The sequence below is a fragment of the Rhinatrema bivittatum genome, chromosome 15 (assembly GCF_901001135.1).
Source record: "Rhinatrema bivittatum chromosome 15, aRhiBiv1.1, whole genome shotgun sequence".
Lineage (NCBI taxonomy): Eukaryota > Metazoa > Chordata > Amphibia > Gymnophiona > Rhinatrematidae > Rhinatrema > Rhinatrema bivittatum.
In genome coordinates this window covers 19,856,966-19,884,266 of record NC_042629.1, presented here as the reverse complement: position 1 = coordinate 19,884,266, position 27,301 = coordinate 19,856,966, and the positions used below count along the sequence as shown (strand labels likewise).

Genomic DNA, 27,301 nt, shown 5'->3' with positions numbered 1-27,301 from the left:
GGGATCCGGGATCCGGGGGCAGCAGCAGCAGCGGGGGGGCAGCAAAGAAGCAAAAAAAGCGGCATCCAGGATCCGGGGGCAGCAAAGAAGCAAAAAAAGCAGCATCCGGGATCCTGGGGCAGCAGCGGCAGCGGGGGGGGCAGCGGGATCCGGGGGCGGCAGCGGGGGGGCAGCGGGATCCGGGGGCGGCAGCGAGATCCGGGGGGCGAGTAGGAGGCGGCGTGTTCGATCGGGCGGGCGGGTAGGTGCCAAAAAAAAGATGGCCACCTGCACGGGGGGAAGCGTGCAATTGGCCGCCAAACATTGGAGGCCAATTGCACGTTTCCCCCCGGATCCCGCTGCCCCCCTGCTGCCGCTGCTGCCCCCGGATCCCGGATGCCGCTTTTTTTGCTTCTTTGCTGCCCTCCCCCCCCGCTGCCGCTGCTGCCCCCGGATCCCGCTGCCCCCCCGCTGCTGCCCCCGGATCCCGGATGCCGCTTTTTTTGCTTCTTTGCTGCCCCCCCCCGCTGCCGCTGCTGCCCCCGGATCCCGCTGCCGCTTACCCGCGAAATCGGGAGGAAGGGAGAAGGGACTACCGTAGCAGGCCCGAGCCTTGCTACTTTTTCGTTTTTGTTTTTTGTTTTTTTGCTTCGGGAGGAGGGGACCGGATGGGGCTGCAGGAGACCAGACAGGGGCTGGACCGGGGACCAGGGCGGGTAAGCAATGTTTTTACACTACACTACACTAACTCCTACTAGGGGGAGGCGGTAAACTAGCACGTTAAGGCCGCGGCAGAACAGCGGGTTACTGAGGAGATAATATCAGCGCCCGTTACAGTATCGGAGGGGAATAGCTAATTCCTTCATTATACAGCTTTTTTGTTCATTTACATGCTGTGTGCGGAAAGGGTTATGTGTTTATTTTAGGAAGCGCTAAGGACGCGTGAAACTGGAGACTGTATTGCTGGATGGCCTTACTCGTCTGTATTGTGCGCTCCCAGCACGTTACAGACGGGGAATCTTTAACTGCACGTTACTGTATCGACCTGTATGTGATGGTGGCTGAATAGTGGCTGCCACTTAGCTGGATAACTATTTATCCGGCTTAGTAAGATGGATAAGTGGTGGGTGCTCCAGGAAGGGACCAGCCAGGTAGCTAAAGCTAGTTGAGAAATCAAATCTAGGTCTTCCGCATGGCAATGCATGGCAGTTGCTATCAGGTCATTAGGTCAGCTCCAATGTTAAAAAGGACAAAAAAAAAAGATATAGTAGTAGTTACTTTCAAGATCACACAAGCCTCTTCTTTAGGTGAGACAGTCATGACAGATCAAGTATCTTTTCTGATGACCTTTTGACCAAAATTGCATTATAAAGCAGGTTAATTTTCTTACTTTTGGAAAAATACATCTGAATAAGCTTAGGCTCAAGATTTGCAAGGGCAAACATTAGTAAAACCATTTTTGTGCCACTTCAAATGAGCAGGGGGGGCATAATCCACACCAAATAATTAGAAGACCCTGGAAAAATAAAAATGTGAACATTTTTGCACACAAAGAATGATTCTGAGTAGTGTTACATCTTGTTTAAAATATGCTGCAGAAACTGACAACTCCAAACCACCCAGGATTTCCATTGTTATTACAGCTGTGAACTTAACATTTTAAAGTAAGTGTAAGAGTGTCATCAGAACGCCCCTAGTGGTGATTTCCGTGTCTCCACAGGCACAGGAAGATGAGGTCAGAGAGATATGGAGTATAGTCATGTGTATGACACTCTCCAGGGGGAGGTGAGTGGCTTAACAAGTGAGTTCCTTCTTTCCTGCCTACTGTCCTGAGAGGGTGGCTGGCGGATCCAAGGGTGGGCTGGCCAGGATGTACCTTGGGGTCCAAGAGTGGGCTTCAGAGATACTCCAAGGAGCCAGAGAAGAGATCTCAGGGAAGAGGGAGGTTAGCTCTCTGCTCCTCACCTGCCTGAAAGATTTATTTAGTGTATTGGAGGAAGTGGCTTTCTTTTGTGGTGCATCAGAGGAAAGATCGCCTTGCAGGGAGAGGATCATACAGAGCTGACGCCAGGAAAAAGCATCAGCAGTTTCCCATCTGAAGTTTATCAAGAGGAGTCTCTACTGGGGAGGTGTCTGCATCCAGTTCGCAGGTACCATTGGTGAAACGTCCAGGGAGCAACCAGTGACTCTATCTGTGATTTTCCTTTATTTTCTCTATTGATGTGAACTTTCCAAAAGAGCACCGAGACTTTTAATCTGCAAGCAAGTATTCAGTAAAAGGATTTATTTTGGAACCTGTGCAATGGGTTTCTTTTACTGGAAGAAGCAGAAGGCTTCTATAGGAAGCAAAGGGCTATGAAAGATACCTCCTCCCCCCTCAGGAAAAGAACCCAGGGGCAATGTCAGAATGGGGCTCCAACACTCCCAAATGAGTCTTGAAGTCCTACTAGCTGGTGGAACAGGGGCTATATCAATATTACACTGAAAATTGTTTTAAAGGAAATGTAACTTGCCTTAGGCAAGATCAGCTGTCCATCATATGATGACCTGGAGGAAAGACATTTAACACCTGTTAGCTTAGTGATAAGAGGCAAGTTTAGCATTTGAAATGAGGCTTCTGTGACAATTTTGGCAAAATAAATTTGAGGATTGCCTGATATTGTACCATTGAGGATGGTGCTGTTGATTACATTGCCTCCTTATGCTTATCAACTACTTGAATAGAATCAATCACCTCAGATCGCCATTTACAACTATCTCTGGCGACTTCTTTCCTGTTCCCCATAATGATATTTGCTTTTCTCAAGATCCTTTTTCAAAATGTCCTCATAACACAACTTTAGACCTCCTCTTTCATGTTTCAATGTAATAAATTCACCATAAAGGAGAATTTTTAGAAGTTGATGCTTAAGTATACAGAGAACATGGACTGTCCATCTCAGCTGCACAGCTATTACAAGCATTTCAAACCTTGGCATACAAGCTCTTCTCAGCACTTCAGTGTTTGGAATCTGACTTCAGAGGCTCAAAAGGAGGCTTCATCACTTGGGAAAGGACCATGCTCAGGTCCCACAGAACAGGTGGATATTTTACTGAGGCCTTGACATGCCATAGACCTTTCATGATACAAGATAGCAGTGCATGAATAGAGATCGGGTTGCCATTCAGTTGTGTATGCTAAGCTGCTATAGCATTGGGATGCACTTGCACTGAAGAGGTGGCAAGACTTGACTGAGAAAGATGGAGCAAGTATTTCAGTAGATGCTTAGGTTTGCAAGAAAATGGGTTCAAAACATTTTGTTGACATCATTTGCAGTACCTAATCCATTTGAAATCATAATTTCTCCTTGTGGAAAGCTTTTTAGATGAGACTAGTATGTCTACAATCTCTGCAGCTAAGTGGAGATCTGTGATCACTGAGTGCTCAACATCCAAGCTGTGAGGTTGAGGGCTGAAGGATTAGGGTGATATAATGTCACACTTTCCTGAGTTAATAGTGTAGGATCTGTTCACAGATGTATAGGAGGACTGGTAGAAAGCTGTACGAGAAATACATACCAGATCTATCTGGCTCACATTGGGACTATTAGAATGAGCCAAGCACAGTCCTAAAGAACTTTTTGCACCATTCTGGAGATAAGCGGTAACAGTAGAAAAACAAATATAAGGCTTTGTCGAGGAGGACAGCTTCTGAACTAGTCTATGATCACTTGGCAGAAATGAGCAAAACTGATTTAGTTTTGTGTCCTGCTGTGATGTGAATAGATCCACCAATGAAGAGTTTGCTGGCCATGGATTGCTGTAGAGACCACTCATGTGGTTTAAACACTTTGCTAAGGCAATCCACTAGTGTGTTGGAGATGCTCAGCAGATAGGTGACCTGTAGAACATCTTAATTTCTTTCTACCCAATTCCAGATTTTTAGGGCTTCCTGGCAGAGAAGCCATGATTCCAATCATCCTCGCTTCTTGATGTAAAGCACAACCACTTGGTTGTCGGTTTGAATCAGGATGCTGTTTTCCTGAAGGAGATGTGCAAAGATTGATGGATTATATCTAACTGATTTGATAATGGCTCACTTGAAGAGTCCAGATGCTCTGAATTTGAATATTCCTGGTGTGCATTCCCCAGACTTTGGTGGAGGCATTCATCACTGATACCACTTGATAGGGGAGTGAGAAAAGCATGGCTTCTTCCTTGAATATTAGGAGGCACAGCCACCATTACAACTCCCATTTTAAATGGTTGAGGTAATTGAGCCCACTGACAATGTAGACCCCAATGGAAGTAGCAGATATAAACACGGTCAGCAGGACCACATTGATGGCTGATGCTGAGGACTATGAACACTCTTCTGGCTAATGAGTGAAGACAGTAGTTTGTGGATGAGTAATGACATGGTGTTCACTCAGGAGGCAGGAATGCTGTTTCCTGCAAAGAGTTTATCCAGGCTCCGATGAACTTGGGACTCTGATTGGGCTCCATGCTAGATTTAGTGAAGTTAACCAGGAAACATAAGCAGTGCAGAAGACCTATCATCAAGCTCAAGGAGCAGAGCACTTCATATTGTGATAAGCCAATCATCCAGGTAGACTTCCTTCCATCTCCTTGATTAGAGAGGTAAACGCTTTACCACATCTGTGATTTGGTCAAGTAACTGATATGTCCTCTGGTCTGACAGAGGTGGTGGGACATCCTCCTCTGAGACCAGGAAAGGCTCCTGCATGAGAATGTGTAGCCTGTTAGAAATAAGCAATACAATAGCCTGTGGTTCTGCAGTAAAAGACCTTCCTCCACTAATATGGATGGGATGAGTGCCCTGGTTATTGGAGGAGGGCAGAAGCAGATCTAGGATGGGATGTGTAGAGCTGTGCTGGCAAAGCATCCTGATAGACTGAAGCAAGAGGTGGATGTGTTGGTGGCTTCAATGGGGTAGAGTGCTTCGACACTTTTGATGACTTGGCATGCTTCGATGGTTCTTTGGAGGCACACATCAAGGAATCTGGCACAGGTCATCAATATTGCATCGGTCGCATTAGGGCTGAGCCATGTGTCCTTGCACTGCATCGCAAGATCATGTGATATTGGATCCTGAGCACTGTGTGATCTTAGAGTAGAGGCACCATATATCAGGGAATCTGGAGGGGTTAGAAGTTTGGCTCTCTGACTGTTGGCAAGCCACGTGACAGAGCCACCGTCTGTCCCACGTCTGTTTTTCCCTGGGCCTACGCTCAGTGTAAAGAAAATGCCATGCTCTGACCGCAGTACGCTTTAGCAAAAAAACAGAACTTCCTGTTACAAGCTAACAGGAAGTCAAACATATCCAGTGCAAGCTTTTTGCAGCTCCAAATACCGTTCATGACCTGCTTGCATTTATGTGGGTTTTCACACCTAGACAGCTCAGTGCAACTGCCTCATAATGACCTCCCCCCTCCCTGCCTGAAGATTGACCGTTTGCACCTCTCTGCACCCACGTAGTAAAAGGTCAGCATAAACATTTATGTGGAAATATTGTAGCAGTAAACATGTGACGTATGCAATGCTATGTAATCATTTTACAATAAAAAGAGCAGGCTTCTCAAAATGGGAAGCACGCTTCACCCTGAAGACCGTCTGAGGTGTTTTCATTGCGACAGGAATCGATGCATCATGTGTTGAACATGCCGATGCTGTTTGCCGTCATGGCAAAATGTGGACTCCTTCCCCAACCAGTTCCTGGTTGATACACCGTTGAACCCTGTAAATAGTTACCCAGTTTCATTGTTTATCTTGTTATTTTCCTGTACGCATAGTTATTGTTCGATGTAATGGCACTGCCAAAAGTTTTAAGTTATCTGTAAACCGATACGATGTGCAAACGGCTGTCGGTATATAAAAAACGCTAAATAAATGAATAAAATAAATAAATGGCACCGATGATGGTGCCAGTGCCAATGTATTACAGAATCTTTATACTTCTTCAATGCAAGCTGCGATGGCTCAAGGCATTGCTGCTACTTAGTTTTCAACGCAGAGTGGTTAATGGAATGACTTCGTAGCTTCAGCATGAGCAGAAGGGGGAGCTTTAGGAGCTCCTGCTCAACTCTTTACCTGGCGAGGCAGACAAGGCTGCACTGTGGGATGACGACCTACTGCTAATCTGAAGAGATTTACACAGTTCCTCAATGCAAGGCACCCTGGAACACTGTGAGCATGGAGATATCAGTTACAGGCAATGCTGATCTTCTTTCGTGTTCCAGACTGAGGTATTGGTAACACAGTTTATACTTATCGGCGAGGGAAATAATCTTTCCACAGATACAAATTTTAAAGCCAGTCACTATTAATGACTTCTTCTTCTGTCAGACAAGATGGAAAAGAAGTTTTTACTTTTCTATTTTTTTTTTTAGTATTACTGAAAAGTGCTATTGTGAGGCTGTAGAAGCAACTAAAAAAAAACTGAAGAAAAAATTATTCAATTTAAAAAAGACTTTAAGGATTTTTGAGGAAAAATATCAAGAGAGAGTCTAATAGTATGCTCTTTTCAAAATTTATCTGAAAGAGTTCAATTTCCTATCTTTCATGAGTCAAGAAATCTCAAGTTAACTCTACTCTTCTATTTCACTATCGGAATCAGTGTCCACAGAAAATAACAGCTAAAAAGCATCATGAAATGCTGCTAGATATAATCTCCAAACAAAGATAATGCATCATGGAAATCTGATACTTCATGATAATGCAGGGGATGCCATTAATTCTCTGGAATCCTATGCAACCTGAAGAAAAGTTAGAATTACACTCCAAACAGAAGCAAAAACTTCCCAAAAAAGAATATTAACAGAAAATATTAAGATTATACCCGGCATGAGCTACAGAGGTATGCTTTCGTTACACTTCCCCAGTTATGAGTTACAAAGGTTGAAACTGGATTACATGTTGTCATATAGACTCATTATCACAGTCAAATAGTTTTCACTGATGCTGTGACACATTCAGAATGCATACACAAGAGGTCCAGTAAATGTGGCATTAGTGATACATGTTCCTGTGATACATAAATTCCAGATAATTGTGTACCATTTGTACGATGTTTATTAGCCACCACCTAGCATTCTATAGGGTATGTTGACAAATTAGATTTCACATCACTTGTACTTGTGTTCAACCATCCCAAATGCCCACCTTTTAGTTGTGCATAGGATGTGCATTAATCATAATAAAGAACCTGAGACATGTTTAATTCAACTGCAACACAACCATGTTACATAGAAGCAATTAATTATCATAGTTCCCTATAACATATTTAGATAATTTGCTTCGAAAAAATTAAATAGGCTCTATATTGTTTATGACTTAAAACAAAATCACTGACAGAGTAATGGCAAATTAATTTCAGTTGTAATAATCAATATTAAGGAATGTATAAACAATACAAATTCTCTACTTACTAGCTACCTCCAGCGATGCATTATGGCTCACAGCTTCTCCAAGATAATTCCTTGCAACACAGACATAGACTCCCTCATCAGGCCTGCTCTTGCGTCCATGCACAATGCGCAAAAAAAATAAAGATCCACTGGGCAGCAGCATGCGGTGAGAACGAGAGTCATCTTTGTCAGTTTCTACTCGTTCTCCACCCTTGTACCATTCAATGGTTGGAGATGGCCTTCCTTCTGCTTTACAGTTCAAAGTTGCTGGCTCTCCTTTTGACACAATGAGATCTGAAGGGTGTTCAACAATTCGAGGTGGGAAATCCTCTTGACGAAGACGAGAACCTGTACAAAAGTTCAAAATCATGTTAATGGTGTGCATAAACTGGAATAAGCAAACGAGCATTTGGTAATAATATGCTGCTGACCAGGTAAACAAAATACTCTCAAATTAAATTCACAATTAAAGATTTAAAGTTCTCAAATTTATGATAAGCTCTCCTGTGGGGGAGACATTATAGTTTACTAATATCCATTTCATGCAATGCCAACTCTCAAATTGTTACTATAATGTTATAGTATGTTTTCTTGTAATGTTATACTGTACAAGAGATCAGAAAGAGGTGAAAATGTTAAACATAAGGTCTTCATAAAATGTAACCTTTGGGATTTGTTATATGCTTTTTAAAATTACAACTGAAAGCTTGAAAGGATGAAATGCTGAATAATAAAAACTACTCAACTGCTCATCTCAATTAAATTACACACTTTGTTATGCACTTAGGGGGTCATTTTCAAAAGGATTTAAATGCATAAAACTGGGTTTCACATATGTAAGTGCACTTTTCGTGTGTGTTAGTGGCTTTTGAAAATCTCTATGATAGTATGTTACATTTGTATGCGTAACTCTTTTGAAAACGGCCTCCTTTGGTTGAAAGAAGACCGTATAGTTCCTTCAAGGTGACCATTTTTTTAACCATCTAAAATTTCTCTCTAGGTGGTAACCAAGAGTTAGGTGACTAAAAAAATCTAGGGGGTAATTTTCAAAAGGATTTACATGTGTAAATGTAGCTACAATTGTAGTAATTTTCAAAAGCCATTTACTCGAGTAAAGTGCATTTACTGGAGTAAAACACAGTTTTATTCATGTAAATACTTTTTAAAATCAGGTCCATATTGAATATCTGTAGCCAACTGAGTAAAAAAAAAAAAAAGAAATTCCTTCCCGACCTTTAATTACCATTTTGAAACATGGTTCATAATTTCTGACTTTTTTGGTCAGATTTCTTGTGCAACAATTGTGGCATGGCATTTTCATGTGATACAAAGTCTAACATCCCTTTTCCCTTTCTACTACTAAACAGACAACTTCAACTTTGTAATTATTAACTTCCTAGCACATCCCCAATAACACATATAAACATTTCTACACTACTGTTCATCCAAATAGTTGTATAGACAGGAAATGGAACTGTGATGAGCACACATTTTACTGGAAAATATGACTACAATTCAGCAATAAAACAGATCATGCAACTGGTATTAGATATAGGGGGGAGCCTCTGCAAGACCATTGCTATGGACTAGTTCAGCTAAATATCTAACGGGTTCTTGGAAAGGGAGCTGGATGTGCATTACCTCCTTACATGACTAACTTCCAGGAATCCACCAGATACATCAAACCCAGCTTAGATGCAAGCAAATATGAGTGTTATTTGCACTTGGTGAGGATATCCTCAGAAAATAAAGAAAAGAAACAGTGCTGAAGTCTCAAAGGACACTAAAATAAAATAAACTTACTAAGTGGAGGGTGACCACCATTTTCTTTACAACCATTACCACCTCAGCAGCCATTCTAAAGACTGTCCTTCGTGTTTATGCGTTATAGGAGTTTTATATAAATATGGTAGGAGACTACTTAAGAGTCATCACAGTGGTAAAGAAAATATACTTTCTTATTCAGAATTGCTCTAGGAATGGCAATGCCGATTCACATAAAGGTAAATTTTAAAAGCCTTAGGGGCGCCAAAGCCGGGAGATACATGCAGACGTTGGGCTGGCACATGCCACACAGATTTTAAATAACACAACAGCACGTGCATATCTCCTGGTATGCACACAAATGTTTTTTTTTTAAAGGGGCGGGGCATGAGCATAATCTGGTCGGGATCCCCTACCATGTAACTTTACTTCTGCCATGGATGGTGTATAAGTCCTGAAACAAAAAAACTAAAGACATTAGCAGGGTTTTAAGGGTTTGGGCTAAAAGGGAGGCTTATTAACTAGGAGGGGTTAAGAAGTACAGATGTGCATTCATTTTTGCCGGATTGGAATAGTGTGCGCTAACAAAAACTAACAAAATCTAATGGGGAGTTAGCGCGCACTAACCCAAAAAAGATTTTTCACAAAAAAAAAAAAAAAACCCCAAACAAAAAAAAAAAGACATTTCCCACCACGGCCGAAAAACGAAGAATTACATGAACACAAAAAACGATTCACATCTCTATAAAGAAGTCCTATCCTTTAACTGGGTGAACTGGAAACAGACTGGGGAAACTGGTAATTGCATTGGTGCGCGTATGTACCAAAATCTACCTACTTACACGTGCCCATACAAAATTGCACACACAGCCTATTTTATATCATGCATGCATATATGCGTGTGTTATAAAATGGCTGCATCCATTAGCGCGAGCCAGCAGACGCACATACCTGTGCACCCACATGGCTGTAAAAGTTATTATCATAATGCTTTTCGTCCAAACTGGATGCAAATGTGCTTTATGCTTCAATGCTCATGCAATGTACACAAGGGGTGGAACATTTAAAGTGCCTGGACTGCAGGAAACCTTTTTATGAGGGAGGAGAACAGTTTCACTTCTTAGACTGAGGCCTCATGATTTACTTATGCAGAACAAGTAGCAGAGAGGAAATACAAAGTTTTCTGAGTTGCATTTTTCTTCCATAGCCTAATGCATACAAGTTAAGCGTTTCTGTCCTTCCAGATGTAAGCTACTCAATTATAATATTAAAAAGGAATCAATTAGCTCAGCAGGCACAAAAGAATTTCAAGAACATGCAAATTTTTGAAGAACAAGTACAGTTTCAAAGGGCCGTGCGCATGTAAAAAGTAGGGGTTATGCACGTGACCGGGCCTTGCTCGCACCGCACGCATTTTAGAATGGGCCCGGCAATGTGCGTAACCCCCTGAAAGAGGGGTGGGGCAGAATGGAGGCTGGCCGAGTCAGTGGCCATTAGCTGCTGTCCTGGGGAAGAGCGCACGCCAGCCAGCTGCTGGCACGCGGGAAATACTTCAGCTCCGGAAGAGCAGTAAGTAGCGAAATAAAAAAATTTGGTGTAGCTAGGTAGGGATTAGGGGTCGGGGTGGAGAGGGGAAAGGGAAGGAAGCTTGGGGCTGGGAGGGAACTGGAGGGAACTGGAAAAAAGGCCTCTCGCGTTGCTGCGCGTAATTTGAAAATTCCCCCCTCCCGTGCGCGCAAGTTGTGGTCCACGTGCTCTTGTGCACGCAGATGTTAAAATCCGGTGTGCATGTGCGTGCAGATATCGGATTTTAGAACATGTGTGCACATGTTATAAAATCGGTGCGCGGTTTTGAAAATCTACCCCATATGTTTTCAGCTTCAAAGCCACTTTTCCAAAACTTTTGAGCGGAATAATGTTCTGAACAGACCAAAAAGAAAATGAAAATAGATGAATGCTGACCTTATGAAAAAAATTAACTCTCTCCTCATCTTTGTGTGTTTTGCTCAATTAATACCCATGGCAAAAATAACTTTAAAACATTAGTCCATTCATTTATAAGAAACTGAGGAGCTAAAATTATCAGCAAGATGGTATGATTGATTCATACAATGTCAGCAGGACGTATATTAATATACGTTTCTTGCTGTTTAGTTTAGTAAAGTATGGGTCCCGTTCACACCACCTTTGTTACTCTATGATTCATGTGTAGGTTCAGGCAACAACATCTTTTGTTTTGAGCTGTTCATTTTGTTTTAGGCTAAGGAAGGCAATATTAACTCCCAAAAGCTCATCAAGAAATATATTAACTTAAACCAATAAAAAGTGAATATACTGTATATTATGTTTTGTTTATTTGACCTTTAATTCCTTCTTATTTACTGAACATATAAGTACACAAAAAGTCTTCTTTGTAAAAAAAAAAAAAAAAAGGGGGGCCTTTAATACTAAAATGAAAGCCACAATATTCACAGGAATCCTAATCAAGAACTCAACCCAAGTCTCTTCAGTGAGTCACATCAAAGTAGTAAATACAATGGGCCTGTCCATTAACATGTTCTTTTTCCACATTTTGAAACTTGACCTTTCACTTGAAATGCACCAAAAACCACTGAAAGAAGCGAAGGATAAAAGCCCTATGAACTGCTGATTGGCATATCAGAAGAATTAGCAGGGACGTTAGTAACATGCAAGCCAGAGGGATGTAATGACCTTGACAACCATGTTAATATCATCTTTCTGCTCACACATCTTGCTATGAAAAAGGAGCCCTACTTGAATTTTAAAGTTCCCATTTCAGCTTCAGTTACTGTATGCTTTATGCAGTAAAGTCCTCAGTTATTACCATAATACAAATCCTAACAGCATATCAATTCTCTAAATGTTGTAGTCAGAATTTCCTCCTACGGAAGGTTTTTGTTTAAAGTCCAGGCACTCTCTAACTGATACCTTACCCCCCTGTGTTAATATGCTCCACCAATACACCATAGCGTACTTACTCATCACTTTTGGAACTAATTAGGTTCTAGAAGTGCAAGGCAACAGCTTAGATCATGTCCATGCTTACAGCATGTAACCCATTTATTCAAAGGCCAAAATGGCACATAGGAATGATTCAATGTGGTCATAAAAACGCAGCATGCACAATGCTTGCCCCCAACGCTCCATATCAATTAAAAAAAGGGAAATGACAGGTTTTCTTCTTCTGAAAATGTTAATTAGCGCAGTTGTATACATTTTCAACATTCTTAATTTTGCTGTACAACAAAAAGGAAATGATCTTGAGGTCTTTTACATTTTATTACGGTAATTTTATTATACTGTGTTCAGAATGAATTAAAATAGTGCACTCTCTCAGAATGATCTCTCTTTCTCTCTCTATGGATTTAATCACCCCCACTGCTGATTTTAGAAGTCTGTTTTTTTATGATGTTCTCTAAAATGACATTGCTTAATAGTATCTTAAGTCCTAAAGGACTTTTTTTGTTCTTGATAATATGGTGGTGCCCTTCTTAAAATGAAATTATATATATTGATATTGTACCTTCAGAATCACCACCAGTTTCCAGCAAATTGCTTGCATACTGCTTTTAACTCCAGGATACATTTTAAAATTTTAGTTTAGTGCCTTAGGTTTTGGGTTTTTTTTTATGATGCATAAAAATGAATATGGCTATGTAGGAGGAAATAATTAAAAAGCTCTTTTTTTTTTAAACACTGGGGATTTGTGTCATCCTCTAAGGAGCTGCGAGTACCTCCACAGTCCCTGCAGGCCCTATGAGGAGATGCGGGGTCTGAGAACAGAGCTGGCCAAGGCCATTTTGGACCAGCTCTATTAGAATGTACCTTTATAATCTCCAAATGTGTCCATGTCATGAATGCTGAAACTAGAAAACCTCCCAAGTCTACTTACTCATACAATGGTATTCAGTTATACTATGGGACCTTCCCTGACATCACACATATCTAGGGACCTTCATTTTCAATTTTTATTTTACTTTTTCTGGGAATTTCTCAATGATTATTAGAACAAAAATGAGTAAAAAATCAGTAGAAAAAATAAGTTGCCTTTTTTCTCCTGATTTTCTCCAATTTTTGTTTGTTATAATAAACACTAAGAAATTCCCAGGAAAAATGAAAAGGTCTTCATATATATCCAATCTAGTCCTGCAACCTGAAAAAAAATCTTTTTTGCTCTGTTAAGTGTGCAGAAATAAATAGCGTCCCACATCACACGTGATCTAGTACTTAGGAAAAAAAAAAAACAATCTGTGCTCCCACAAGTCAAAAAGAGTAACATCTGGTGGATTCATAAGCATTGGTGGTTGCTGAGTTAAGCAGCAGCTCTTGGTCAGTTCATCGCCAAGCATAAGTTCACAGTACGCCATAGAAACAGCTGCAACAGTTTCAGGGATTTTATAAATTACCTATTCAGCAATAAAAGAGAAGCACAGCACATCTACTTGGGACCTATTTGGTCACTTTTAAAGCAAAAATCAAAACAGACACCAAATATGATTTGGAAGTAACACTGCTTTTTAAAAAAAAGCATCAGATAAAGAATAAAACAAAGGAGCAAGCATACCCTATTGGCACCTTGAAAGAAAGTAATATCTTACAGCATTCTCTATTCTGTTGCAGAATTTCTAAATTGTGTTTCTTCCCACTGCACTGCAATGGCTCTAGATATCACTTTTCTCCCATTTAGAGCCTGGCATTATATAAGGAAGATATGTTGAGGTGGCTGGGAAATAAGGCCTTTCTGTATTATTGTTTCTATGGGAAATTCTCACACTTTTTGTTTTAGTGAAAATTCCTAGCAGTTATGCACAGTGAGCAACGCTGAATGTATATGACATGTAACCTAAATTAAGCCATGTTTTTATCATATTAGAAACATAGAAACATAGAAGTGACGGCAGAAGAAGACCAACGGCCCATCCAGTCTGCCCAGCAAGCTACGCAGTTTATCCATTTTTTTCCCCCTTTTTTCTCCCTCCCACCCATCTCTATTGGCTTCCAGCACCCTCCGGCCCCAATTCCCTTCCACCCCTCCACCAATGCAGAGAGCAGCGCCATCCTAGTGAACATCCAGCTCAATCAGGGGTAGCAACTGCCGCAACCAGCAGGCCACACCCCTGCCCCTTACCCACCCCTGTTTTGTTTGCTTGTTTGTTTTTTTTTTTTTAGATGGCAGCCCTCCATCCTTCCGCTCCGTGAAGGTGGAACACAAACCCACTGGCCACTGGCATCCCGCTCCGTGAATGCCTCTGTGGCTACTGCCGCTCCGTGCAGTGTTTTGTTGCATGAAAGTGGAACACCAACTACTGGCCACTGGCATCCCGCTCCGTGAATGCCTCAGTGGCTACTGCCGCTCCATGCAGTGTTTTGCTGCCTGAAGGTGGAACACCAACTACTGGCCACTGGCATCCCGCTCCGTGAATGCCTCAGTGGCTACTGCCGCTCCGTGCAGTGTTTGCTGCCTCCTCTCTATTTATGCCCACTAGACTTGATGGATCCACAGTGTTTATCCCACGCCCCTTTGAAGTCCTTCACAGTTTTAGACTTCACCACTTCCTCCGGAAGGGCATTCCAGGCATCCACCACCCTTTCCGTGAAGAAATACTTCCTGACATTGGTTCTTAGTCTTCCTCCCCGGAGCCTCAGCTTGTGACCTCTGGTTCTGCTGATTTTTTTCCTACGGAAAAGGTTTGTCGTTGTCTTTGGATCATTAAAGTTTTTCAAGTATCTGAAAGTCTGAATCATATCACCCCTGCTCCTCCTTTCCTACAGGGTGTACATATTTAGATTCTTCAATCTCTCCTCGTACGTCATCCGATGACGTACGAGGAGAGATTGAAGAAATTAGGAAATTAGTTTTCTGTCTTGTCAAGAAGCTCCCATGAAATGCTTAAGACATAGGACCTCTAGTATAGGCTTCACCAACTAAAACTTGTCTTTGACCTTCCAAAGTTGGTCCATCCATCTTCATCATAAGAGATCCAATTTGAATCCCAAGAAATCTGGATACAGACATAAGCATCAAATAAAACTGCTGTCAAATATATGTAAATATTACATATTTATAACAAATCCTCCTTCCAGTTCCAACAATAAAAACACACATAGCAACAGCAAATATAGTTTTACTATAATCATATGATGGTCTGAAAAGTGAAAAGATGGCGCTGAGTGTAAAATGTAAAAAATCTGATTTTTTATATATTTTTGCCTAGAAAACAGTATTACTATTCACTATTTGAAAAGGAAGTCTAGAATTCTAGTAATACATTTTAAGAAACAGAAGGTAATTCAAAGAGCCTTTTACAGGATTAGTTTTATAAATCCCTTAAGGAATGCAGTCATCTCAAATCTTTTTAAACCAGAAAGTCCATTCACTTCACGTACACTAACTGTTTCTTAAGAGCCTTTCTTGCCACCCTATATGTTGACATACGGAGACCAAGTGTAAAGCAGAAAAGCGATAATCAGTTTATGGACTGCACTAATCCCACACTCATATTCAAAAGAAGAAATAAACACAGAAATTTTGCTAAGTTTGAATTATGCTTTCTCATACTTGGGGTACTAAGCAAGATTCCTTTTTTTGCAATCAAGGCTTACTTTGCTGCAACATGTGGAATCAGATGCAATCACTGACATAATCCCATGAATGAAGGTCAAGGGTAAAATAAAATTTAATTCAGTTTACACAATTTTTATGAATCACATTTCCTGATTACAAACTAAATTAAAGTAATGCTAGAAGAAACAAAAACATAACATCTAATTATTGATAAAATGAGCTGAACAATATGAATGAAATTAATTATTTAAAAGTTTGAACAAGTGGGTCACCTGTAATTATGACAATTACTAACATGAGCTTTAGAGACTATGTAAGTCACTCCTCCTACATTCAAAATAGGGGGCAGATTTTATCAGCTGCAAAACTCAACCCCCATTCACATCACAAGTCAGGCTACCTGGTACTAAATCTGCAGGGACGCTACACCACAGGCAAGTCAAGGCGACCTCTCTAAGATATGCTGTTACTTAGCACAGTTAAAGGTCTGAAAACAAATCAACAGTAAATTCCAACAAATCTCCTCTATGTTAAAAAGAAGCACTTACAGATGCACAGAGGTACTTACTGAAAAGGTTAGACCCTGCCTAGCATTCTCCTGCAGAAGGGTCCTTTGTGCCCATCCCTCTTACTGTGGGAGCTTGCAGCACCCGAAAAACATCAACCAAGATATGGGGGCTAAAAAGGAATCTAAAACCTGCTACATTTACCTGATTTGAACCTGGAAGGCAAACTTTAAAAAACAGCAGACAATGAGGTTGTCTCTCCCAGCACTTTGCCAGTACAGCATGACAGCTCATTTTACACTGCACTGTGGAGGGAGGTCAGCACTGCCCTGTCAAGCACACTGCAGACTGACTTCCCAGAAAAAGGAAACAGCACATAGCTCATAAAACCACAAGCATAATAGGTTTAGATTTTTGCTGCTCTGTCTAAACAACTTCCCAAAAGCATAAACAAGCCCTCAATCTGAAGGCCATTTTCCTGGAAAGGTAGAAGGCCTGCTGTGGGATTAATTAGGTGGCTGCTTCTAGGCCTGTAGGCTCACAGCTGCTCACTGGTGCTCCGTGCAATTATGGAGCTTAAAAGCATGGTTATTCATTTAAACTGATTAACAGGTATCACCAGTTCTTGTTCTGCAGGATGAACAGGGTGACAAAGCTTAGGCTAATATGATGTGCCATGGCAAAAGCACGGAACATGATGTGGCCGAATATTTTAAATACTGTACAAAAGGTACAAAGTGGAAGGAGGACAATAACGGCGTGCCTCAGGGATCTGTCCTGGGACTGGGGTTTATTAACTCATTCATTAGTGATCTGGAAAAGGGAGCAATGAGCGAGGTGATCAGATTGGCAGATAACACAAAAATATTCAAAATAGTTAAAACCCAAGCAGTTGTGAGGCACAGCAGAAAGCTTATGACTGGGGAACCTAGCATCTAAATGTCAGAGGAAGTGTAATGTGGGCAAGTGATGTTAAATAGGGAAAAATAGTCTTAACCATAAGTACACAATGCTGCATTAGGAGTCCACCCAGGAAAAGGATCTTAATGATATCATAATGCTCAACTTAATGTGTGGCAGCAGCAGTCATAAAAGTTACGTTAGGACTCCCTCGGAAAGGAATCAAGAGCAAGAAGTGAGAATTTCATAAAAGTCTCTCCATAGATCTACGATACACAACACCTTGAGTATTGCATGCAGTTCTGGCAGTCCCATTTCACTAAAAAAACAGAGCAGAAATGATACAGAAAAGGGCAACAAAAAATGATGAGGAAAGGCTAAACAGGTTAGGAGAGGAGACGACAGAGGAGATATGATAGAAGTCTATGAAATCAGGAGTAGGGTAGAACTATTTACTCTTTCAAATAGTTCTATGGCTAGGGGACATTCGATGAAACAGGTAGCAGATTTAAAACAAATTGGAGAAAATATTTTCTCACTTAACACACTATTAAGTTTTGGGATTCGTTGCCAGAGGACGTGGTCAAGGCAACTAGCACAGCTGAGTTTAAAAAGGGTTTGGACAAGTTCCTCCAAGAAAACTCCATAAGCAATTGTTAGCCAGGTAGATGAGGGGAAAACCCATCCCATATTTCTGGCTGTGGGCAACAAGAAATGATCCTCTTTGGGATCTGCCCAGTGCTTCCCAATGACTTGGACTGGTCACTGCTGCTCTGGGCTAGCATAACACTTAGGTTCTTAAAACATTTTTACAAACATACATATGCATGTTTTAACACATCATATTTGAGGGATCTGTTTTCATAAGAGATCTGCTACACACATATACTGTGCCAAGAAAGCATTAAGTAAAACAGTGAAAAGTTTAAAATGCTTGCTGCTGTCTCACAACTTTGGCAGACACAAGCTGCATGCCAGCCTCAAGGAATATTTGCTGATAGCTTAAAGCGTTATGAATAACACTTCAGTTCCAGGGCTGCCAGCTATTCATTCCATGAGCATTCTTTCTATAATTAGGTTACAGGGTTAAAAAATGCTCTGGGATGTCCCTGCTACCATTTATATTCCCCAAAATAACAACAGACAGCCAGATCTCTCCTCTTACATAGATATAGGAGCCCAGCACATTGAGATTCTGTGACAAAATTATCAACAAAGCATATCACAATTTTGGAGAAACATGTTTGTTGATCAGATCTCCAGGAATCACTTATCTTTCCTTACAAAGGCCTGTTTGGCAAAGCATATGCTCTCAAACAAAATATGTACCTCATGAATTTAAAGCAGTCTTGTGAAGGAAGTAATGCTTGTCACATATTTAGTAAACAACAGTGTCTCGGAGCTCTAAGACAAACTGATTATGAAATGCAAACTTGCAAAGCGTAGCACAAGTCTTGCAAGATTGCAGAGCCCAAAGTCATTACAGAATAATAAAATTAAAAAAAAAAAAAGCAATCAACTTACAGAACCATAATCAAACTCTATTCAGTAACTTCAATTGAAGTCAGATAGCAAATGCTGAAAACAAAGCAGCTCCAATTACCACTGGTGAAAGAGAAAATACATAAAGAAGAACTATGTAAACTAAGTAATTATTTGTAAAGAAATATGTGTAAAATGTTTGAAATTTTCATCATGTTTGCCATAGAAGTATGGTAATTTCTCATATTGCATCACTTGCTCCAGTTGAGTGGACCAGAACCTTGATTTTCCCTTTTCTGGTGACAAAATGCATTGTTGGATCACTTTTTCAAAGAAATAATTAATTCTGAACTTGACCAGAGATGCATGCACAGGATAAAGTGGATGACAAGGACACGTTTTACTAGCCCAAAACCTACTCCAATTCTATTAACAAATTAGAACACAGACCTATGGAGGCCCATATTCAGACACAATCTGGCTAGCAAAGGTAGCCAGAGAAACTTAGCCCACTAATTTTGGAGGTATACTCAAAAGTGAAACCGCACTATTAAATAATATAGCCAGCTATCTTAAAGTTAACCGGCTAACTATAACCACCTAACTTTAGGACAGATCTTTGGCTCGACCAGACTTAGCAAGCTAAGTCATCAGGCTAACTCTGAATATCAGAGTTAGCCAGCTAACGTAACCGGCTAACTCAACTCCTCCCAGTTATGCCCCTGGAATACCCCTAGCATAGCCGGCTAAATTCTAGCCGTTATCTTAATAGCTGGCCAGAATGTAGCCGGATAAGTGCCCAAATATTCATTTAGCCAGCTAACTTCTGAGTTAGCCGGCTAGCAGGGTCATTCACAATAATGCCATAATGCATAATGCCTGCAAAAACCCCATAATGCATGAGTTAACAGCATAATGCATGCAATATTTACAATATTGCATTGCTCGAAATCAAATTTTTCATAAAGATGGGATTGGGGAGGGGTTTGGGCAGGATTAATGAAAATGAGAGGCAATATCGCATGGTTTTAACACCGGAAATAACTACACCTTTCTTCCTGAAGTTAATGTGTGATATGCCCGAAACGGCCATAACACAATTTGCGATAAAGATTGCAAATTGCATTTCAGCCATTTCTGGACTTAGGGAGAGAGAAAGGAAGCAATGCAACTGTGTGTACTTTTACCCATGCAAAAAGCACATGTCCTTTCTATCTGCAGCTGACAAAGGTGAGAGGAGGGGGGGAGAGGGAGGGGGGGAGAGGGAGAGAGAGAGCGAGTGTGTCTCTGGGGAGGTCTTCACAGTATTCTTTATATCATTATAGAAGGACAGCTAATAACTCGAGGTGAGGTTTTGGGGCCAGTTTGACATGCAGAGTGAGATGCACGAACAGCATAATACACCTCATTGAAGAATTGACATCATTTGGAGTGAGGAAAGTCTCACAAAGATGAGATTTCTACAATGTTCTCTTGACCTAACTTGATAGTACCCTGATAGTGTCCATCAAGCTTGGGCAAGAGAACATTGTAGAAATTTCATCTTTGTGAGACTTTCCTCACTACAAATGACGTCAAATCTTCACTGAGGTGTACTGTGCTGTTCGTGCGTCTCACTCTGCATGTCAAACTGGCCCCAAAGCCCTAGGCCATCACTAAAACCTCACCTCGAGTTACTAGTTGACCCTCCTACAGTGGTATAAATAGTTGACTAATGACAGCCTTATAAAGAGTTCATTCTATCTCTCTCTCTCTCTCTCCCTAACATAAGAAAATGCCTGTCTGGGCACTTCACAACTTGCAAAGTGAAAATCTCACAGGTGAAATATATTTAACACACACTGCAATAAAATACTATGCAAAGCACTAAAATAGCACACAGTGCTGTAACTCTAAAATGATCATAGTCGTGCTCTTTTTCCTTATTGCGGGCGTTATTCATGCAAAATTTATAGCATTTTTATGAATCTAGGCCTAAATGCTTTTGAATATGGACCTCATGGTATCTTTTTTAGTACATGTGTTGGTCTATGTGTTGCTTACTAAACGTTCTCTGTAATTTTCAGTGACATGTTTAGGATGAGGGAGAAAAATAACATGCATAGATGGCACTTCTAACTGTTTGACAAATCTGAATCAGCAACAAAAGATATTAATAGGTTAGCCCTGTCACCCCTTAGAACCATCTTAGCAGTTTTCCAAAACAACAGAGGAGTGTATAAATGCTGCCCATTAAATTCCACAAACGCCCACCTTTTTTCTGTAGGTATGTGGGAAACTCAAATTAGGTGGCATTTTCCAGCTGTCTCGCCCCTTAGGGGCACCAACCTGAAAATTGCCCAGGACTGGGGAATGGTCTGAGATAATCAAATCTTCTACAGAAACTTTAAGAAACTGAAGTAGTAAAACCTTAGATATCAATAGATTGTCTTATTCTGGTCTGGGAAGAATGAGCCCACGTCACATGGGTGAAATCTCTCTCACCTGGGTGTAGGACCCACCACACATCCAGTATTTTTAAGTTATTACACTGGTACCGGGGATCCTTATGTTCTCCCATTGGGTGCCTACCCAGAGGCAGTTGTCTATCCAAGTCTGGGTCAACTATACAATTTAAATCCAGTACTCACGATGTGGTCTCACCATGGAGCGATACAGAGGCATTACAAGGTTTTCCGTTTTATTCATCATTCCCTTCCTAATAATTCCTGACATTCTGTTTGCTTTTTTGACTGCTAAAGCACACTGAGCTGACAATTTCAGTGTATTATCCATTGGGTTTGACATTTGCTGGTTTCTGAATCTAAATATTGCTACTCAACATAAGACTTGGGGGTAACCCTCATGGATCGGCAGTAACTATCCACAAAATGCATACTGGTAACTTGCACAGAGTGGCAGTTACTATCCTTAACAGAAACATGGGGGTAGCCTGAATGGAGCAGCAATTACTATTATAAGTAACTTGTTGGGCAGACTAGATGGACCATTTAATCTTTTTCTGCCATTATTACTGTGTTACAGTGTAAAGCCAGCAGCAATTCAATGGCTTGTAGAATTCATTCCACAAAGTACAACAGATATGAATTCATTATGGACCAGATTTTCTAACATGCGCGCGGGCAAAGATTTGTGCGCGCAACCTGCATGTTATAAAATCCAGGGTCTGCGCGCGCAAGGAGGTGCACACTTATGCACCTTGCGCGCGCTGAACCCTAGGAGAGCCCCGATGGCTTTTCCAGTTCCCTCCAAGGCCACTCCGAAATCGGAGGGAACTTTCCTTCCGCTGCCCCCCACCTTACCCTCCCTTCCCCTATCTAACCCGCCCCCCAGCCCTACCTAAATACCTTTGTTGTCTTAGTTACGCCTGCCTCTGGCAGGCGTAACTTGCGCACACCGACTGGCTGGCGGCGCTCAATCCTCCGGCATGGCCTCCGTGCCGGAGGCCTTGGTCCCACCCCCGGACCGGTGCCCCGCTCATGCCCCCACCCCCTTCCCACCCCTTTTTCAAAGCCACGGGACATACGCGCGTCCTGAGGCTTGCGCTCGTCGCCAAGCCTATGCAAAATAGGCTCGGTGCATGCAGGGGCACTTTTTCGGGGTTATGCACATAACCCTTTGAAAATCTGCCCATATATGTTTTGGATTCCTTGCTTTACCTACTTCAGCACAGCACCAAATTGCTACATGAATCATGCGCAGCTGTTGCTTCTGCCTAATAGGGTTGGTTCATGCTTTCTAAATATATGGACTCCTTTCAAGTACAATAGCATACAAACCAACAATCTGAAAACTGATCATTTAAATAAACATTTTTTTTAAATCTTCTTTACTGAGTATTTGGCCCAATCCAATTATAACCAATAGTTCCAACTACCTACAGGACCACAGAAATGATGGTTAGCTACACAATCACAGATGTACCAATACAAGAAATAGCCCGTAACCAGTGGAAACCAGTTCCAAATACATATTTGTATTTTATCTTTTGAACTTTTTTTCAGTGTACAGGCAATTTCCAACTTGTTGGTTTCCAAGTCCAATATAAAAATGGGAAGAGAGATAATAACCTTCAGGTGGCATTGATGAGACTCAGTACCTTGGAGAAAAATAACAGGATGCCATATGATTATGATTATTAATCTGCACCAAGAAAAAATAAAAAACTTGGGGGTCAGGGGACATACTACTATTTGAAATGGCATCAACAGTGACAGAACACGACCTACTGAGAAATAGCCTGCCTACATTTGTCAGATGAGCAGTGCTTTACCACCATTGAACCCATTAATATTCAGACAAATCATTTTGCCTACCGTCATCTCAAACAATTTCATTAACAAACAGAAGGCACTGGAGACTTAAATACATCAACTGAGCCACAGGTATGGAGGTCCTGAGTTTGAACAAATTATGCTGTGGCACAAATAATATTCTGCATCTAGAGGACTGCCTGAATATGTGAGAAGGTAGTATATCCATTACTTGCATTTTCTCTTTATAATCTAATAGGAAAAAAAGAACAGCTATGGGATTTTGCATCCACTTTGCAAGAAACTTTTATTTTTATTGTTTTTATTGTGTTGCTTATTCATTTATTCAGACAGTTTCACCTTTGGGAAAACCTTACTTAAATTTGCCATCTACAATAATTTGCCAAAGAATCCCAGTGGGGCAGCAGCATTCTTAAGTTACAATTACATTCAAAGTTCCCTCTAATTGATGCATTTCTTCGAGTGCTCACCAGGGCTGCTGCCAGTGTACTGAGTAGTGTCCAAATTTATGGGCAGTATGAGTCAGACACAGTGCCAGGATTTTGCTGGCATGTCCACATGCTATGACTGCAACATTCTTAGGGGATAAAATATAGGAAATCTGGTGTATTTGTATGTCTTTATTCTCTAGGCCTGGCAAGCAATTCTAACCATATTGAAAAGTTACTTATATTTAATTAACAATTTGTGTATTGTAAGAAGAGCTGTACCACATGCTAGACTACAGAACCGAAGCAATCATCAACATGTCAATCAAGAGTGGAATGCATCTCACTATACTACTACAACCTTACATAATATCACTTTTATGGGATGTTATCATATAACACTAACTGTTAAGATACGGAGAAAATGTAATTCTTGTTAGGGTGGATTCTTTTGGCACAAATTATAGGCAATGAATGGAGAACGTCACTAGCATTGAATCAAAATTGGCAGAGGTGGCCATGGCAGTATTTAAATGGTGAGAAGCTCAGGTTTCTAAAACTGTACATGTCGATGTCATAGTTATCCAGTCCTCCTTACTGACGTTTCAAATCAGCACTTTCATAAAAGACAACCAAATGCCAATTGTGTTTAAATATTACCCTAGGATGATGTACACATTATAGGGGTAATTTTGAAAAGTATTTACATGTGTTAAAGTAGCAAATGTCATAGCAATTTTCAGAAGCCTGGTTATGCACTTAAAGGTGAATGTTTAAAATATTGGGTGCAAGTAAAATATAGCCTATACTCACGTATTCCATATTTTATAAAAGTAAAACATACATGCATATGTTCACTTTTGCACGCACAGATACGCATATGTAATGGCCACTCTGGACTCGTTAAGTGTAATGCCCTAGGTTAACTCATTTAGAGACTGAAATGGTAAAGGGAGGTGCCGTTCGGTACAGTCCCTCCCTTTGAGGCCATCCCTCTCTGTGGGTTTTATAAGCAGCTCTCTCCTGAGAGCTCTGTGGGCAGAGCAGTTTGGTTTTGGAAGTTCTAGGAGACATTGGAGCCTATTTCCTGAGTTGGATTTTTGAGGTCTTCTCTAACAGCTCAGGCTAACCCTGCCTGCATTCTGTGAGACAGGTCAGGAATCTGCCCTGCCTATCTCCGCCCTGGTGGGTAAGAATTGTATCCTGGGTTGTTTTTTTGCAAAGCCCTTTATTTGTAAGAAGCCTGGCGAGACCCTTGGGTTCTGCCTGGAGGGAGGACATGGGGAACCCTCTCCTTGGGAGACCCAGGCTAGGAAACTGCTGCCCCTCTGCCACCTCGGTTGGGACAGTGGATTGGTAGTGACCTGAAGTGAGGACCTTCTGGTGTTTTGTCTCAGTTTTTTGGGGAAACCGATTTTTGCTGACGACCTGGGGGAAGAATTTCCGGCCCCTACCAGACTAAGGAATGACTGGAGCTGCTTGTTCCAGAGGGGATCCCTCCCATCGAGGATTTGATACAAACAACTAACTGAATAATGAATCCCTGAGATCTTTGAGGACGCCTATCCCGAGCCTTCAGCTGCTGGGAAGGGAGAGGACTGGACTCTCTCAGGTAAAGTTTCAAAGGCCCACGTGTGTAAATTTTGGGGTTTACACACATGGCCGAGCCTTGCACATGCCACGCGCATTTTACAACAGGCCCGGCCACGTGCGTAAACCCCGATACGTGCACAGGTGCTGGGCCTGTCAGAAGGGGTGGGCAGCGGCAGGGGCAGAGAGGGGCCGGGCTGGGTCAGCACCATTAGCTGCTGTTCCGGGGAAGCATGCGCCGACAGCTGGCCGGCGCACAGAACTTGTTTCTGCTCCGACGGAGCAAAAAGTAAAATAACAAAAAAATGGGGATGGTTAGGGTTAGGTTAGGGGTCGGGGAAGAGAGGGGAAGAGGTAGGAAGGGTAGAGTTCAGGATAGGAAAGTTCCCTCCAATTAAGGAGTGGACTGGGAGGGAACTGGTGGAAGCCTGATTGCCTCGCTGCGCATAGTTTACTAAAATTCAATCCCCCCATGTGAGCCACCCGCACATGCAAGCACAGATTTTAAAATCCGGCACACATGTGCATGCAGCCATGAGATTTTATAACGTGGGCCCACTGGCACACACATGTTATAGAATTGGCGCGGCCACGTGCTCCTTTTAAAATCAACCTCTCTGTGCATAGACTGTGTTTACCGTTTTCACCAGAATTGGAGGTTTTTTCCCCAGTCCCAACAAAGAATACCCTGCCCGCCTGGGAGCCTTTCTAGCTCCTCTCCCTGGAAAGTGAGGGCCTCTCAGTCCGGGTAATAAAGATTCCGGAACAGATTGTATTTGTTATTTGTGCCATTACGCCATCAAATTATCAGTCAGTAAAGACTTTGGGGCAGATTTTCAAAGGGATACATGCGTATCCCCAGAAAACCTGCCCCAAGCTCCCAATGCTCGCACCGAGCCTACGTTGCATAGGCTGCCAGCACGCACAAAGCCCCGGGACGCGCGTAAGTCCCGGGGCTTTCCTGGGGGGCATGTCAGGGGCTGGCGTCGTTGTGGGCATTCCAGTGCGGGGCCGCGGGTGTGGTTCTGGCCCGGGACATGGCCGCAGCCTCCGGACCAGCCCCCCCGGCCGGGGTTTAGATAGGGCTGGGGGGGTGGGTTAGGTAGGGGAAGGGAGGGGAAGGTGGGGGTGAAGGAAAATTCCCTCTAAGGCCGCTCCGATTTTGGAGCGGCCTCGGAGGGAACGGAGGCAGGCTGTGTGGCTCGGCGCGCGCAGGCTGCCGATTTTGTGCAGCCTTGCGCGCACCGACCCCGGATTTTAAAGGATACGCGTGACTACGTGCGTATCTATTAAAATCCGGCATATTTTTGTTTGTGCCTGGCGGGCGTACTTTTATAAAATCTACCCCTTTATTTTTGGATACTAAACCAAAGTCTCTGATGTTTTATTGGCACTTACAGCACCCACAGTGGGAAAATTCAGTGTAATTCCCCCAAAGGAGAGAACATAGAAACATAGAAACATAGAAATGACGGCAGAAGAAGACCAAACGACCCATCCAGTCTGCCCAGCAAGTTTTGCACTTTTTTTTTCTCATTCTTATCTGTTACTCTTGGCTCTTAGTAACCTTTTGATTTTATTTCCCTTCCACCCCCACCATTAATGTAGAGAGCAGTGTTGGAACTGCCTCTAAGTGAAATATCTAGCTTAATTAGTTAGGGGTAGCAACCGCCGCAATAAGCAAGCTATACCCATGCTTATTTGTTTACCCAGACTAAATAATTCAGACCTTGTTGGTTGTTGTCTGTACATAGATCTACTTTTCTTCATTCCCCCTGCTGTTGAAGCAGAGAGTTATGCTGGATATGCATTGAAAGTGAATTATCTGACTTTCTCCCCTGCTGCTGAAGCAGAGAATTATGCTGAATATTTGTGAAGTATCAGTCTTTCTCCCCTGCCGTAGAAGCAGAGAGTTATGCTGGATATGCATTGAAAGTGAAGTATCTGACTTCCTCCCCTGCCGTTGAAGCAGAGAGTTATGCTGAATATGTGTGAAGTATAAGTCTTTCTCCCCTGCCGTTGAAGCAGAGAGCTATGCTGGATATGCATTGAAAGTGAAGTACCAGGCTTATTTGGTTTGGGGTAGTAACCGCCGTAACAAGCCAGCTACTCCCCACTTTTTTGTGAATGCAAATCTTTTTCCACGTTTCCTCTTGCCATTGAAGCTTAGAGCAATGTTGGAGTCGCATTAACCGTGTGTATGTTTATTGAATAAGGGTATTATCTCCAGGCAGTAGCTGTCATTCCCGTGAGCCACCCACTCTTCATTCATGTCCTCTAGAATTTATGGATCCACAGTGTTTATCCCACGCCCCTTTGAAGTCCTTCACAGATCTGGTCTTCACCACTTCCTCCGGAAGGGCATTCCAGGCATCCACCACCCTCT

General features: G+C 42.0%; 1 protein-coding gene across 6 annotated transcripts in view; it reads right to left on the bottom strand.

Annotated features, from left to right (window-relative positions):
- ROBO1 (roundabout guidance receptor 1) overlaps positions 1–27,301 on the bottom strand; it is a 1,172,418-nt gene that overhangs the window by 461,141 nt on the left and 683,976 nt on the right. For all 6 annotated transcript variants that reach the window (XM_029577784.1, XM_029577785.1, XM_029577783.1 and 3 more), the window contains one exon: positions 7,407–7,733. In XM_029577784.1, coding sequence (XP_029433644.1) covers positions 7,407–7,733 — 327 coding nt within the window. The remainder of the gene's footprint in view (positions 1–7,406; positions 7,734–27,301) is intronic.